The sequence below is a fragment of the Aphanomyces astaci genome, assembly GCF_000520075.1.
Source record: "Aphanomyces astaci strain APO3 unplaced genomic scaffold supercont1.47, whole genome shotgun sequence".
Classification (NCBI taxonomy): Eukaryota; Oomycota; class Saprolegniomycetes; order Saprolegniales; family Verrucalvaceae; genus Aphanomyces; species Aphanomyces astaci.
In genome coordinates, this window is record NW_009798310.1 from 446,670 (window position 1) to 459,720 (window position 13,051).

The 13,051-nt window shown below is 52.6% G+C and overlaps 5 protein-coding genes across 8 annotated transcripts; 3 read left to right on the plus strand and 2 right to left on the minus strand.

Moving 5' to 3' along the window:
* Positions 1-476: 476 nt before the first annotated feature.
* Positions 477-1,681, minus strand: H257_13361 (hypothetical protein). Its single transcript, XM_009840856.1, has one exon. The coding sequence runs from the start codon at positions 1,639-1,641 to the stop codon at positions 598-600; it is 1,044 nt and encodes a 347-aa protein (XP_009839158.1). The 5' UTR covers positions 1,642-1,681; the 3' UTR covers positions 477-597.
* Positions 1,682-2,945: 1,264 nt separating this feature from the next.
* H257_13362 (hypothetical protein) lies at positions 2,946-4,207 on the minus strand (the record flags this gene model as incomplete). The annotated part of the gene is made up of 2 exons (XM_009840857.1): positions 2,946-3,629; positions 3,686-4,207. 2 exons carry the CDS (start codon positions 4,205-4,207, stop codon positions 2,946-2,948), a joined length of 1,206 nt encoding a protein of 401 aa, XP_009839159.1.
* Positions 4,208-4,744: 537 nt separating this feature from the next.
* H257_13363 lies at positions 4,745-5,906 on the plus strand. 2 transcript variants are annotated; one of them, XM_009840859.1, is made up of 5 exons: positions 4,745-5,079; positions 5,126-5,252; positions 5,294-5,445; positions 5,495-5,682; positions 5,727-5,906. In XM_009840859.1, exons 1-5 carry the CDS (start codon positions 4,758-4,760, stop codon positions 5,817-5,819), a joined length of 882 nt encoding a protein of 293 aa, XP_009839161.1. In that variant the 5' UTR covers positions 4,745-4,757; the 3' UTR covers positions 5,820-5,906. The 2 variants fall into 2 exon arrangements, with proteins under 2 accessions (XP_009839161.1, XP_009839160.1); XM_009840858.1 differs by having other exon boundaries at positions 5,126-5,445.
* A 206-nt stretch (positions 5,907-6,112) lies between these two features.
* H257_13364 (hypothetical protein) lies at positions 6,113-8,210 on the plus strand. 3 transcript variants are annotated; one of them, XM_009840861.1, is made up of 7 exons: positions 6,113-6,389; positions 6,435-6,590; positions 6,673-6,817; positions 6,880-6,981; positions 7,066-7,152; positions 7,295-7,479; positions 7,542-8,210. In XM_009840861.1, exons 1-6 carry the CDS (start codon positions 6,145-6,147, stop codon positions 7,349-7,351), a joined length of 792 nt encoding a protein of 263 aa, XP_009839163.1. In that variant the 5' UTR covers positions 6,113-6,144; the 3' UTR covers positions 7,352-7,479; positions 7,542-8,210. The 3 variants fall into 3 exon arrangements, with proteins under 3 accessions (XP_009839163.1, XP_009839164.1, XP_009839162.1); XM_009840862.1 differs by having other exon boundaries at positions 7,321-7,479; XM_009840860.1 differs by having other exon boundaries at positions 7,066-7,479.
* A 744-nt stretch (positions 8,211-8,954) lies between these two features.
* On the plus strand, positions 8,955-13,032 carry H257_13365 (hypothetical protein). The gene is made up of 3 exons (XM_009840863.1): positions 8,955-9,439; positions 9,498-12,524; positions 12,571-13,032. The coding sequence occupies exons 1-3, from the start codon at positions 8,973-8,975 to the stop codon at positions 13,001-13,003; spliced, it is 3,927 nt and encodes a 1,308-aa protein (XP_009839165.1). The 5' UTR covers positions 8,955-8,972; the 3' UTR covers positions 13,004-13,032.
* Positions 13,033-13,051: the final 19 nt, after the last annotated feature.

The window sequence follows — 13,051 nt, forward strand, 5'->3', positions numbered from 1 at the left end:
CAGTTATTACAGGAGTCGCAATCGATTAATCCGTCGCAATGCATATACACTATACGGTAGTAACATTAGAACGTGTGTAACGCACGCGAGGCACTTCCAGTTTCTCCACTGGCGTTCATGGAGCTGGCGGCGCGGAATTTGGAGAGAAACGTGTCGACGTCGGCCAGTGATGAGTATTTTTCGATTGGACGCGGAACCACGCCAAGATGACGCAGGTCTGAAACCCCGAAACGCACCAGCACATGTACATAATCGTAAAGACAGCCCCCGAAGCAGAAATCTGACGCACGCCCCAATATATCGTAGTCGGTGACGAGAGCGCTTCCATGGGATGTCGCGAGTAACGCTAGATCGAGGGGACATGTTAACTTCGCCGCCGCTCCGTCCTGATTCGTGTTACCATCCCCCGTGACCCCCGCCAAGGTTGAGACCGTGATTGAGGCAGGCTGCACAGACGCTAGCACATGAGGAAGAGCTTCAAATCGAATTTTCACTATTGTAAATGGGTTCGAACACTAAAACCTAGTGGTCTGATTTGCTAGTTGTATTTCGTTTTCGATGGTTAAGCTGTCAGGGAACAATGCATCATACTGTATTTCAGCAGACCATCCAAACTATGAGAGGGAGCGCAACCAAGTAGCTCTGGAAAGTGGTTGGTCTTGCAGCACTTTTCGTCGGGGTTGGCGTGGGCGGAAGTGTCGTTGTATCCACGACGACCTTTCGAATGGCGTAGTTGTCTGAATCCGTAATGTACGCCGTAAACTGGTTCGCGGTGGAGTTTTGAGGATCCCGGAACAACGCGATGGCGCTTGGGCCGTTGAATTTTGCTACGGACACATCCCCATCGACAAAGCCAGAGCCGAGCTGCCCCATCCAAGGGGTGACGGCCCCGGTGCTGTCGACTTGAAAAATACCGTTCTTCACATCGGTGACGTACAATATGTCGTTGAATCCATCGTAGGTCAGAGTACACGCTTTGGCATGGCCCCACAAAGTCGACTGGGCAAAGACTTGCATGGTTGAGAAGTTGGCGGCGATCTTTTGAACGGTATTGCCCTGTGCAACAAAAAGGGTCCCATGAGGGCCAAGCACGATGCCCCCCGTGTTCGAATCGGAGGGTAGTTTGGCAGGAAGCGTCGACAGTAGACCTGTGGCGCGGTCCAGCTTGTAAATACTCGTTCCCGAATCCAGAGTCACAAAGAGTGCCGAACTGGAAGCTGCGCAGAGGATAGCGCTATCCAAACGGCCGGCAGCAATGACAATGGCAGTGTCGATAGTGATCACTGAGCCAGACGGTGTGAACCGATAGACTGGCCCTGCTTTGTCGACCACGAATAGTGCCCCAGATTGGTCGTCGCGACAAATCCCCACAGGTGCTGTTCCGATACCAGGGTACGCAATCGTAGTAACCACCCCCGACGCTGATACCTGACGCACGACGGATGCAAAGGGGTCGGTGACAAGGATGTTTCCGTCAGGAGTGACAAGTAGGTCGAGGGGGTAGGCAAATGTAGCTGCAGCGCCGGTACCGTCTTTATAGCTTTTGCCTTCCCCCGTGCCCCCTGCCAAGGTGGACACCGTGATCGAGGTTGGATGTCCAACGTTGAGCAACATACTCAAGCACGCGAGAAAGAGCTTCATTGTAGTGTTTGGCCTTGGTGTGTCTTGTTGCGAATAGGAAAAAAGTGGATGCTGACATCATGGGGGGTTCGAATTGTTGGAGATGGGGTCTATTTAGGGAAACCAGCGGCAAAGTTGCCGATCCATCCATTTTAGGATACAAACGGCGATGCGTTCGTAAATGGCTGGTGGATTAACGCATATTGCCTGATTGGTTGTACTTCGATACACCAATTCCGGGTTGTCCATGTCGTGGTAAAGTTTCGATGCAACGGGACAGGTTCGCCTCGACGAGGTCGAATTTGCTCCGAAGCCGTCGCGCCCTGCCAAGATTGAGCAGCGCTAACACCGTGTGGCACCAGTAGTTATATAGCTTGCGGCGCTTCAAAGTGGCTTCTGCGGCCTCGTAATGCCATTGAGCGATGTCGCAGATGGCGACGTTGCTTTGCGCGGCGACGGAACGTGGGTAGGTCGGTCCGAATCATCGACTTTTGCGGCAACACTTGGGCCCAAGTGTAACATTTTCATACCTCATTGAGACCCAAGTCGGCAAACCTGACTTGGCTTGGCCCATCATTTGCAGCACATTGTTCGTGCGCTACGTCGTTCAGAAACACGGATTTTTGCGCTTGGGCGTGGCCACTTCACAGCGATTAGTAGAATGGACGAGTACACTTCGTACACGCACCATGTGCGCTTGAGGGCCTCGGGGTCCCGCTACCATCACAGACCGCTAGCCACCGCTGCATCATCTCGGACGTACTGCCAATCGTGTGCTGTTTGTTGGCAACATACAAAACCAAAACGACGTGTTGTGGCCGAGCCCTTGTTCGTCGCAAAAGTTGTCGATGGCTCGACGACATCCACAAACTTGTACGACACGCATGGCTTAATGATTAGCCACTCAGGCAGGTTTTACAAGTCTTTGACGGACCACCAAGGACAGCTCGGACGCTCGTGTGCAGGGCACGACGAACTGAACGCAGACGTCGAGTGTGGCCAACCCGTCGAACGCATAGCGGCCGCCGTGGATGACGATGAAGTGGTGGAAGTAGGCCAGAGTCAACCCTAATGACCCTTGGTGGTTTAGCAGTAGTTGGCACATCGTTTCAAAAGGACACTTGTTATCACAAAGCGTCCTACAACGTTACTGTAGTAGTACGAGGACATGTACAGTGTTGACTTCACGAGTACTACAGCTGTAATCCGAGACTCCGATTCAACATCAAAATCTCGCTCAAAGCAACTGTACAGCTCAAACTATCCGCTCTCAAGTCGATATTGTATAGATCACGGCTTCATAAGTGACTGACTTTCAACCCTAGCTACGAGACGACCTGAGCCGCCAAGATGACAACCGCGGCGGCGCCTGTGACAAGGACAAGATAGACCCATCCGATGTGGCTAAGCATGCATGCATATCTCGTGGGCTCGGGGTCGGAGGCGAGGGACGTCCACTGCAAGAGTGCGGGGCCGATGAGGACGAGGTAGACCCCAAACACCCCCGAAACATGCACAACGGTGCTGAGGTCGTTGACTGCATATCCGAGGAGAATGGGTGGGACGGCCGCGGCCAGTCGACTGGCCAGCTTGGGCAAAGATGTGGCGTCTTGGACGACGTTGATGGCGATGAGGGGGAACGAACTGAGGGTGTCGATGGCGGGAAAGAGGACGAGGAACGTTCTTACGACAAGGGGCATTGATGGAAATGAGCTCCAGTTGAGGTTGACGCTGGAGAGGGTTTGGGGCCCGAAGGAGATGGCGCAGAGGACGGCGAGAACGACGTAGATGCATGTGGTGGTTGTCATGGCCGCCAAGAAGATGGACGGGGCGGCGACGGTGGCCTCTTTTTTGAGCGGCGCGATGAGGGAAGGTACGCACATGTGGCAGAACTGAGCAAATACAACGGTACTCACGAGGAGTCCCAAACCGTCAAAGTTGACCAGCGGAAGCGCTACACATAGGAGAATGTGTCCGAGGACGCGGAGGTGGTCGGCGGGAAGAGCAGACTGCCAGTCATGAGGGTGATGGCGGCGAAGCGCACAGAAGTGAGGAATAGCTGTACCACGATCTGCTCGGTGAGGTCCATGCACGACAGCGGCACCACCACGAGACTGTAGAATAGCGCGACTAACGAGGATGACAGTGCGGGGAATTGGGTGGACAGTGCCGCGATGAACACTTGGGCAAAGGCCACGAGGACGGCGTAGCCGTAGCTGTAGAGCGCGACGTGGTACAGATTGGCGCCGATGGAGCCGAGGTAGACGCGGCAGAGCGTCACGACCTCCAAGTCGTCGTCGGAAGTCGGAGGCAGGAGGTGGAGGCGGCGGCGGTGCCTCTCCAGCGCCTCGCACGTCCACAGCACGGTCACATACGAAAGAAACGACATACCCACTACGGTACTTAAGCCGAGGACGAGACCGGCGTACGGGATCGTGAGGCAGCCCACGCCGAGGATCGTGTTGAGCGTGTACGAGTAGCACACGAGCGGCGAGTAGTGATCGGGATGGGTCGGCGGATGATGGTGATGATGGGATATATTGGCGGTGTCTTGGACGGACGAAGGAGAGTACACACGGAACTCCATGGGCGACGCAAGGCGGACGCAATGCAAAAGTAAGCAGAGAGAGAGCCATTGGTTTCAGCCTTCTGAGTGACGCTTGCATGTCCGTTTCATTCACGCGGGGTTTCCAGTTGAATCTCCTCCGAGGGACTAAGCTACCTACCTGATCGAATCGCACGGGCACTAACAGGCTGCGGGAAATGACCATGTAGTAAGATAGTAGAGATCCTCGACGACGTAATTGGAGATGAACGTGCCCCTTGGCGAAGGAGGAGAGGCTAGGTGCATTTGATTCCGCTGTTAAAGCGTATACGCATGTACTGCAACGTTTGTCACCCCCAGTGACCATACTTTTTTGGAAATGTACCCGCTGAATTCCGCGGGAAGAAGGCGAAGTGTGAGCTACAATGCTGCACAATAATTCACTGCCTTGATAATGTGCCCTAACGTTACACAACGGCTGCGAAAATGGAAACTAATTCGGGTGATCGGGTTGGTGGTTACCTCTATTTATAAATAAACTCAATGTAGGTATAATGTGCAAACCTCTATGGATTGATATGTGATTTGAATCATGGCGCGCCGCCTTGCTGTGGGCGATGAAGTCGAGTTGTTACGAGTCCGTGGCAAGGTGTTGAAGGTCCTTCCTGAATCTGGCGTCGCTCTGCTCCACATCCATGCGACCTCCACCACAAGATGGGCATTTCTCCATGAGCTGGCTCCCGTGTCGGCGTCGACTTCATGGGCGCCGACGTCATTTCCTTCCATGCTGCAACACTGGCAAGTACACAGTTGTCCTACAAGCAACGAGAACCTGCTTCTGTTCCTCCATGGGCTTGGAGACACCCATGAGAGTCTGTTTACGCTCGGCCAAGCGATGCAGCTGCCCCAGACTGGTACGTTCATTCCCCAACATCGTGAACTCACCTGCTGACGACGTAGCATTTGCATCCTTTCGCGCACCACATGCCCTTCCATTCGATTTGGGCTACCATTGGTTCGATCATGCTCTTGATGCACAAGGCGACGTCCTTCCCCACCACGTTCCTGACCCCAGACGCCTTCAGAGGTACTACCAGTATCACCATAATCCATTCACATCAGTGGCAGCTTGGACCAAGTGGTCGCCGCGTGGCTGGATGCTCTGCACACGTTGCAAACTGACTACAACTGGCCTCTCCATCGAGTGTTCCTCATGGGATTTGGCCATGGCGGCACCGTCGCGTTGCATGTGGTGGCTGCATGTTCCCATCGCCTCGGAGGTAGGAACTCGCATCCTTCCTTATGAATCTCATCATCTTGTGGTATTAGGCGTCGTGAGTGTGTCGGGGGCGTTGCTCTCCACCGCAACTGTTTCGCCCAGCTCGACGCCCGGTCTGGTGCTGCATAGCTCCAATGACCCGCTCATTCGAACCGACATGTTTACAGCAACTACCTCTGTCATGTCTGGTGTCAAAGCCAAGAGCGTGCCGTACCATCCAGTGGCCCTGTCCAACAAGGTATTGAAATATATTTAATATATATGTGACGAGGATGGTGGTAGGATGAGATGTCGAGTATCATGACGTTCTTTGATCAAACGCTGTACCTACGAAACTTGGCCCTGGAGCAACAAGCCGATGTCTTTGAGCTGTAAAGTTGTAGCACTTATAACGAACGCCATTGGAGGCATCTTTACACACAGATAATGAGGAAAAGTCATGCCAAAATTGGTACTTTTTCGGCTATTTCGGCATTTATGATCAAAACAGGTCCTCTGGAATTGTAATTACAACACTTGGCGTGTACTTGATGATTATGGCTACGGGTAAAGGGAAGAATGGCAAGCGCAATATGCAAGTGTATGCATAAAACCAGTGAATAATATGGTACTCGTGAAGCCTTGTACTGCAAGGGCTGGAACCGCATGATATATTTTTAGCCACAATCCTTGTTGGTGCGAAGAGTCGCGGAGGTTAGATATGTCTCGACGCAGCGACAGCGGCGAGCACCAGCAACAGCCTGCGGGCTCCCATTATGAGCCCAAGGACACGCCTCGGGAAGAAGAAACGGACGTCGAAAAGGGCGCATTTGATGCAAGTGGATCCAACTCCCCATCCCCCCCAGTTCTGACGACGCTGTCCAAATCCAAACCCAAAGTGTGGCCGCACTTCAAGTTCATCTTGACCATGATTGCACTCAACATCACCATCTTCGTTGTCGAAATGTACACACGAGATGTCCATGGAAACAGTACTCATTGGAGCTGTAGTGGCGAGAACGGGTGGAAGTTCGAGGAGGTGAAAGTGAACCCGCTGGTCGGTCCGTCCGGCGACTTGCTGCTTCGCATGGGTGCCCAGCGGTCCGACCTGATTTTCCAGGGCGAGTGGTGGCGCCTGTTCACGGCCATGTTCCTCCACGGCGGCTTGTACGACTTATCATTATATCGTTGGATTATGTCGTTATTTGACGTTTTTAGAGTCAATTTTGGTTGTTTTATGACATGCTAGACTGCACTTGGCGTTCAACATGCTCGCGTTGTACCAATTGGGCGTGGAATTGGAAAACACATTCGACCGGCGTCGAGTCGTGTGCATATACTTTGCGTCGGGACTCATCGGCGCCATGTGCTCGGCAGTGTTCGTCCCGGATGTGGTGGGGATAATATTTGTATATGTTATATATATTTCTAAACGTCAACTATGTATGAAATATAGATCGGCGTGGGGGCGTCAGGGGCGATCTTCGGCCTCTTTGGGGCCACGTTTGCCGAGTTTGTCCTGAACTGGGACTTGTACGCAAATCGATTGTGTCATATGGTACTACATACTGTACTAGTACTTCGTAGTAGTACTATTACTCTCTCTCATTCCCAGCAGAAATCTTGACTTTTTATCTTTTAGACCAACTTGATCGGGGTCGCAATTGTCAACTTGGGCATTGGGCTGCTGCCGTTCGTGAACAACTTTGCCCACCTCTCGGGGTTCCTCGTACGCATTTCTAGACATATACATATATATACCGTATATATACATTCCAAATGACGTTACATATATATCACTTTTGGATGATGATATATATATCACTTTTGCATGATGACACATGTCACATTTGGACGTTAACGTATACTAGTACTACTTTTCCTCATTGGCAACTAGAGTGGTTTGGGCATGGGGTTTGCCATGTTAAGTCTCCCAACCTCCCGGCAGCATCGGCTCTTGAACACCCGCACGCCCAAGCAGCGACTGTTGGCCAAGATTGGGGGCACTATTACCATTGTGTTCACCTTGCTTTTTACTATTCTGCTGGCCACCGAGGTGACTCTTCATGGATTCTCGACATTCCATATTGTAGTGGTTGAATACAGTGTGCTACCTAGTCGAATGCGACCAAGGCGTGCCCGTGGTGCAAGTACTTGGATTGCGTGCCGGCGCCCTGGTGGAATTGCGACGCGCCAGTCCAAGGGGAGTGTCTCGGCCAGCAGTTTACTAACGGCACGCTGGTCATCACGTGTCCAGGGGGGCGCAATGTCACGGCTCCGACCGGAAGTGCCTTTTCCGCTTCGGTCTGCGTCTCCGTTTGCTCGTAATCTAGTAGGATCACGACATGGAAACTATGGCGATGCGATTGTATCATGAGCGGATTAATAGTCGTGGGACACCGCTAATATTGTTTGAAAACTGAGGTCTCGGAATTGCCATTACACTGTCCTCTCTACTTGAGAGGATTTGCAAGTGTCCGTTCGGGGTTGCGGTCTGATCTGCACCATGTTTTGTGTGTCAGAGGAAGCTAGAACGGAACTTTTGTTTTTGTTTTGCAACAATCCGTTGGCGTGTACTACTCATTGTATATCCGTATTTGTGGTAATTTTCCGAATTTTCATCCCTGTGCTTTCCTTGCTTACGTCATGTGCTGTCCATGCTTACCCCGTTCATGAAACAAGTCCACAGATACAACTTTTCACTGGAATCGACGTGTAACGCTACCGTTATCCTAAAGCTGCAACTCGAGGATTTGATTAGCTTTAATCCAATATAGTGTGTCCAATCAGATCGACTATAGAGGAACAGCATGGAATTAACGTTATGCCAGTCCGTGAGCTTGGTACTTTTCACCGACAGGCAAGCAGATTTACCTGGGTCCGCTTTTGCGTTCTACTACTAGTACAGTACTACAACGCGAATCAACTTCCGATTTTGGCAGCTCAATGGAACGCAGCCGCGAACGGAACACTTGCAAAACCTCTGTAACGTGAAGTATTGCGATTTGCACTTAAATTAGCGTTCACCGTTCGATGGATTTCCAGTTAACGTTACAAAACAATCCTCTGTCGGAATCGATGGAGTCGACACCGCTAACCTTCCATAGTGAAGCCCCTAGCGTTTTACAGTTTCCTGGAACTCCAGTGACGTGGTCCCACGGTATACCATGAACCAGTTTTTTCTGAAGTTAACCAACCATGGCGATGTCGGTTCTAATATGAAGCAAACGGTTCAAGCAAAAAGTATGATCGGTAGCCTAGCCTCGTCCATGGTGGAGTGGCTTACCTGCTGCGTTATCAAATACAGTACTTCCTGTCGTGTACATTCCAAGGCACCACTCGTACACAAATAGGTATCACACCCCCGCTACAGTACGCTACAGTGATTTTTCTGTGAGGGTGCTCTGTCGTCACTCGAAAGGGTGTTAAGTTTAGGCTTGATTGGAAAGTGGTCGGATCCATCCAATTCGAAGTGCGTCGATTCAGTCACGTGTAATGTTCGAGATTTCAAACACTTGTGTTTATACGGTAGTAAAGTTCCTCTCATAGATGAGTGCACACCTTCACAGTTGTCCTTTTGCATTGTTCTGGGACGAACTTTTATCCAACCTAATAATGCGGTCAACTACCATCGACGTTGACACCGACTTGCACATCCACGACTCCGAAGGTACTACCCAATCCACAAGCTACGACAACGTGTCCATCGGCTACTACCCGAAGCAACAATGTTCCGATGACATTTGGCAAACTTACCTCGAAGGAGTTAGCCCGAGCCCACTTGGGTTCTCCCCTCCAGCAAAGGTCTTACACAACCGCCTCCATTCCGTGACGTTGGCCCATTCAGTGTCGCCGGCCGTGCTGGCACATGCCGCTTTCCAGACGAAGTCAGACATCGCGGAAGTGATCCAAATCGCTTGGGCTGCGACCCTCCGTAATTTCACTCGGAACGACGACGTCTTGTTTGGCTACGTGATTCGCTCTCGAGATGAGACTGCAGTTAATGACGCCTCGAGGTACATCGTATATACTACGTCGTACACACTTTTATTTTATTGACAGGGGTTTTGGTAGGACCATCGGACATTCTGTCGTGCCTTGCCGTGTCCGTTTTGACGACTCACTGCCTCTGATGAAACTCCTTCTCGCGTTCCGCGCCTCGCAGACCTCCATTTCCCAAGCTAAACCTGACGACGTTGGAAACTGGAGCAACCAGCTTTCACTCGATAAGTTGTGTGACACGTCGTTGGAGTGTCAGTCAAATGCCACGATGGAATCTCCGTTGGGCGTACGAGACGCGCTGTCCAGCCAATACGCATTGAACGTGGTCGTGAATACCCCATCTGCCTCGGATTGGACAATCGCGGCGTATTACCTGTCGTCAGTGTTGACATGCACCAGTGCAACGGCGATGATAGACGAATTCGACTTCACACTGACACAGCTGTGTGATGCTCTTCTCACGCCAAAAGCGATACCTCTGATGACTGCCCGGTTATGGGACCTCAATCCAACTCAGATGAGCTTGATCACAACCGCATCGTCTGGACCAGATGTGGCATTGCCGTTTGAACTGCTTCACCACGCCTTTGAAACTCGAGCCAAGGCGCGTCCTCATGTTCGAGCTGTGGAGATTCAGGACCGGTGGCTGTCGTACGGGGAACTCGACGCGCTCGCGAACTCGGTGGCCAGTGACTTGGCCCACTTGGGCGTGTGCGTTGGGTCTCGAGTGGCTGTGATCATGGACCGTTGTTTGGAGTTTCCCATTGGATTGCTTGCGGTGCTCAAAGTGGGTGCTGCCATGATGCCATTGGATGTGGCCTTTCCCTCTGCTCGCTTGGCATTCATGGTGGCAGATGCTGGTGTGTGCGCTGTGGTCACGACAAGTCAATTCCGGCAAACGATTGTTGATTTGGAGTTGGCTGTTGACGTTGTGGTCATTGATGTTGCAACCTCCAAGTCAGAGTTCGTGCCATCAGCCTGCCACATGGCCACCAAGTTGGACGAAGCGTACATTGTCTACACGTCTGGGTCGACTGGCAAACCCAAAGGTGTTCCTGTTCTACACCACAGTGCGGTGAACTCTATGGAGCGCTTTGGTGGTATCCTTGAAATCAAGGAGGACTCTAGGGTGTTTCAATTGATGGCCATTGGTTTCGATGGATTCCAAGCCGACATGTGGGAGAGTCTGTCCTTTGGTGCGACCTTGGTCTTAAGAAGTGAAGACGATCTGTCGGCGCTGTCAACGGCTAGCAATCTGACGTGCACCCCCACTGCGTTGTCCTTGCTGGGCGAACCAAACCAGTATCCCCAGCTGAAGGTCGTGGCGGTGGCTGGAGAGGCTTGTCCAGTGGCACTCAAGGACTTGTGGGCACCAAGGGTCAAGTTGTTCAATCTGTACGGTCCGTCTGAGTGTGCGATCATGTCCCACGGTACTCGACTGAGCCTGACGGAATCCATTGCAATCGGGTCGGTGCTTCCCAACGTCCATTGCTACGTGTTGGACGACAACCACCGACAGGTCCCATTTGGCATTCTGGGTGAATTCTACTTGAGCGGCATTTGCGTGTCGCCAGGCTACATCAACTTGCCGGAAATGACGGAAGAGCGATTCTTGGTGGACCCCTTTGGCCATGGCCGAATGTACAAGACAGGGGATCTGGGTCGTCTGCTGCCCAATGGCCAATTCGAAATCGCTGGCAGACAAGATAGCCAGGTCAAGTTGAAGGGCTACCGCATCGAGTTGGATGAAGTCGCCAATGCCATGATGCAGCACCCGTCGGTCAAGTCGGCCGCCGCCATTGTCAAGGACAAGACGCACCTCGTGGGGTACTTTACGCCGTCCGACGTCGATGTGGTGGCGCTGGAGCAATGTGTAAACAATTACTTACCCACGTACATGGTGCCTGCTGTGTGGATTGGCCTGGACGTGATGCCGATGAATTCCAACGGCAAGATTGACAAGAAAGTTCTGGTGGGGATGGAGGTGCAGATTAAGACGGAGGGTTTGGAAAGTGACACAGAAGTCAAGTTGGCAGCAGTGTGGGCCCAAGTGTTTGAAGTGGATACACGCGACATCGGTCGACGCATGTCGATGTTCTCGCTCGGGGGCGACTCCATTCTGGCCATCCGTCTGGCTTCGGCTTGCAATCGAGCTGGCCTTCCTCTGTCCGTGGGGGATATCATGAAGTACAATCGTCTGTGCGACATGGCGCTGCGGGTTGGTCAGCAAAAGAGGACGGCGTGGCCCCAGGTGCCACTGGATGACCACACCATCGACCAAGTGGTGACGACTTGGCCGGACTACGAAACAGCCTACGGCACCACCCCCGAGCAGTCGTATCAAGTGCGCATGACCAAGCAAGACCCGTCCATGTGGGTGCTCCAGGTGCCGCTCTCAGGACTGGACGCACAAGAAGCGTTGGCCGCGTACCTGCATCTGGCCGCAACCTGTGAAACGTTGCGCACGACGTTCGTGGACTCCGCCACCCTCGGTGTGTGTCATGTTGTGAACTCGTCCGCCAGCGTTTATCGAGTTCAAGCTGAATCCATGCGTGCGTTCTTGGTAACAGACGCTTCAGTTGGGTTTAAACTGTCAGACTCGTCGTTTGCGCGCTTCACAGTCGTCGACATCGCTCATCCGTCTGAGGAGTCCATTGGCGTCTTGACGATCCACCACGCTCTGTACGACGGCTGGTCTATCTCCCTCTTGTTGTCAGATTTGCTGCACGTGTATCGCACTGGAACGTCGCCACCGTCCCGCCCGTCCTTTCGAGCAGTGATCGACTACTTGCACGCCCAAGACTCGGCCACAACAGTCGCCTTCTGGACCGCCTATCTTGTCGACGCCTCGACGTCTCCACTCCTGAACTCCATCGTTCCCCATCTGTATGCTTCAGTGGGCTCCGATGGGGATGGATCCGTCTCCACCCACGTGCACTTGCCGCAGCTACAGACGCTGGCCCAGCGTTTTGGCGTGACAACATCAACTGTCGTGCTCCTGAGCTGGGCGATGACGCTGCAGGTCCACACTGGACGTGACGACGTTGTGTTTGGACAAGTGCAGGCGAATCGCAACCTCCCTGTGGAAGGGCTTGACCGGTGCGACCTCTTTCCTGTTGTGGTTTGTCTGACTATATGCCTATAGGATGCTTGGCTGTGCGATGAGCTCCGTGCCGTGCCGAGTCCACTTTGGCGCCCCTATGACGTTGGTCGAGCGTCTGCAACAGTTGCAAACAATGCGCAGTGCGATGCTGGGCCATTGCATGATCGACCCTGAAGACACGACAACGTGGAGCCACCTTCCAGCCATGCAATACGACACGGAAGTGGCGTTTCACAATTTCAACGACAACCACAGTGACGTCGACGACTTGCTGCGAAAAATGGAAAAAGGATCGGAACATCGCTTTGGGGTGTACAAGATTGAGCTTGCAGTGGCACCAACGGCTAGCGGGGTCCAGATCGACGCAGCGTTCGACGCAGGTCGAATCCAACGAGCTGCTGTCGCGTCGATGGTGTGCAGAATGCGGCACGTTTTGCATCAATGTCAAGAGGACTTAGTAACTGAAGCTCGATAGTTAAGGATTAATCGAAGAGATACATGACGTCTTTGTCCATGTTTAAGA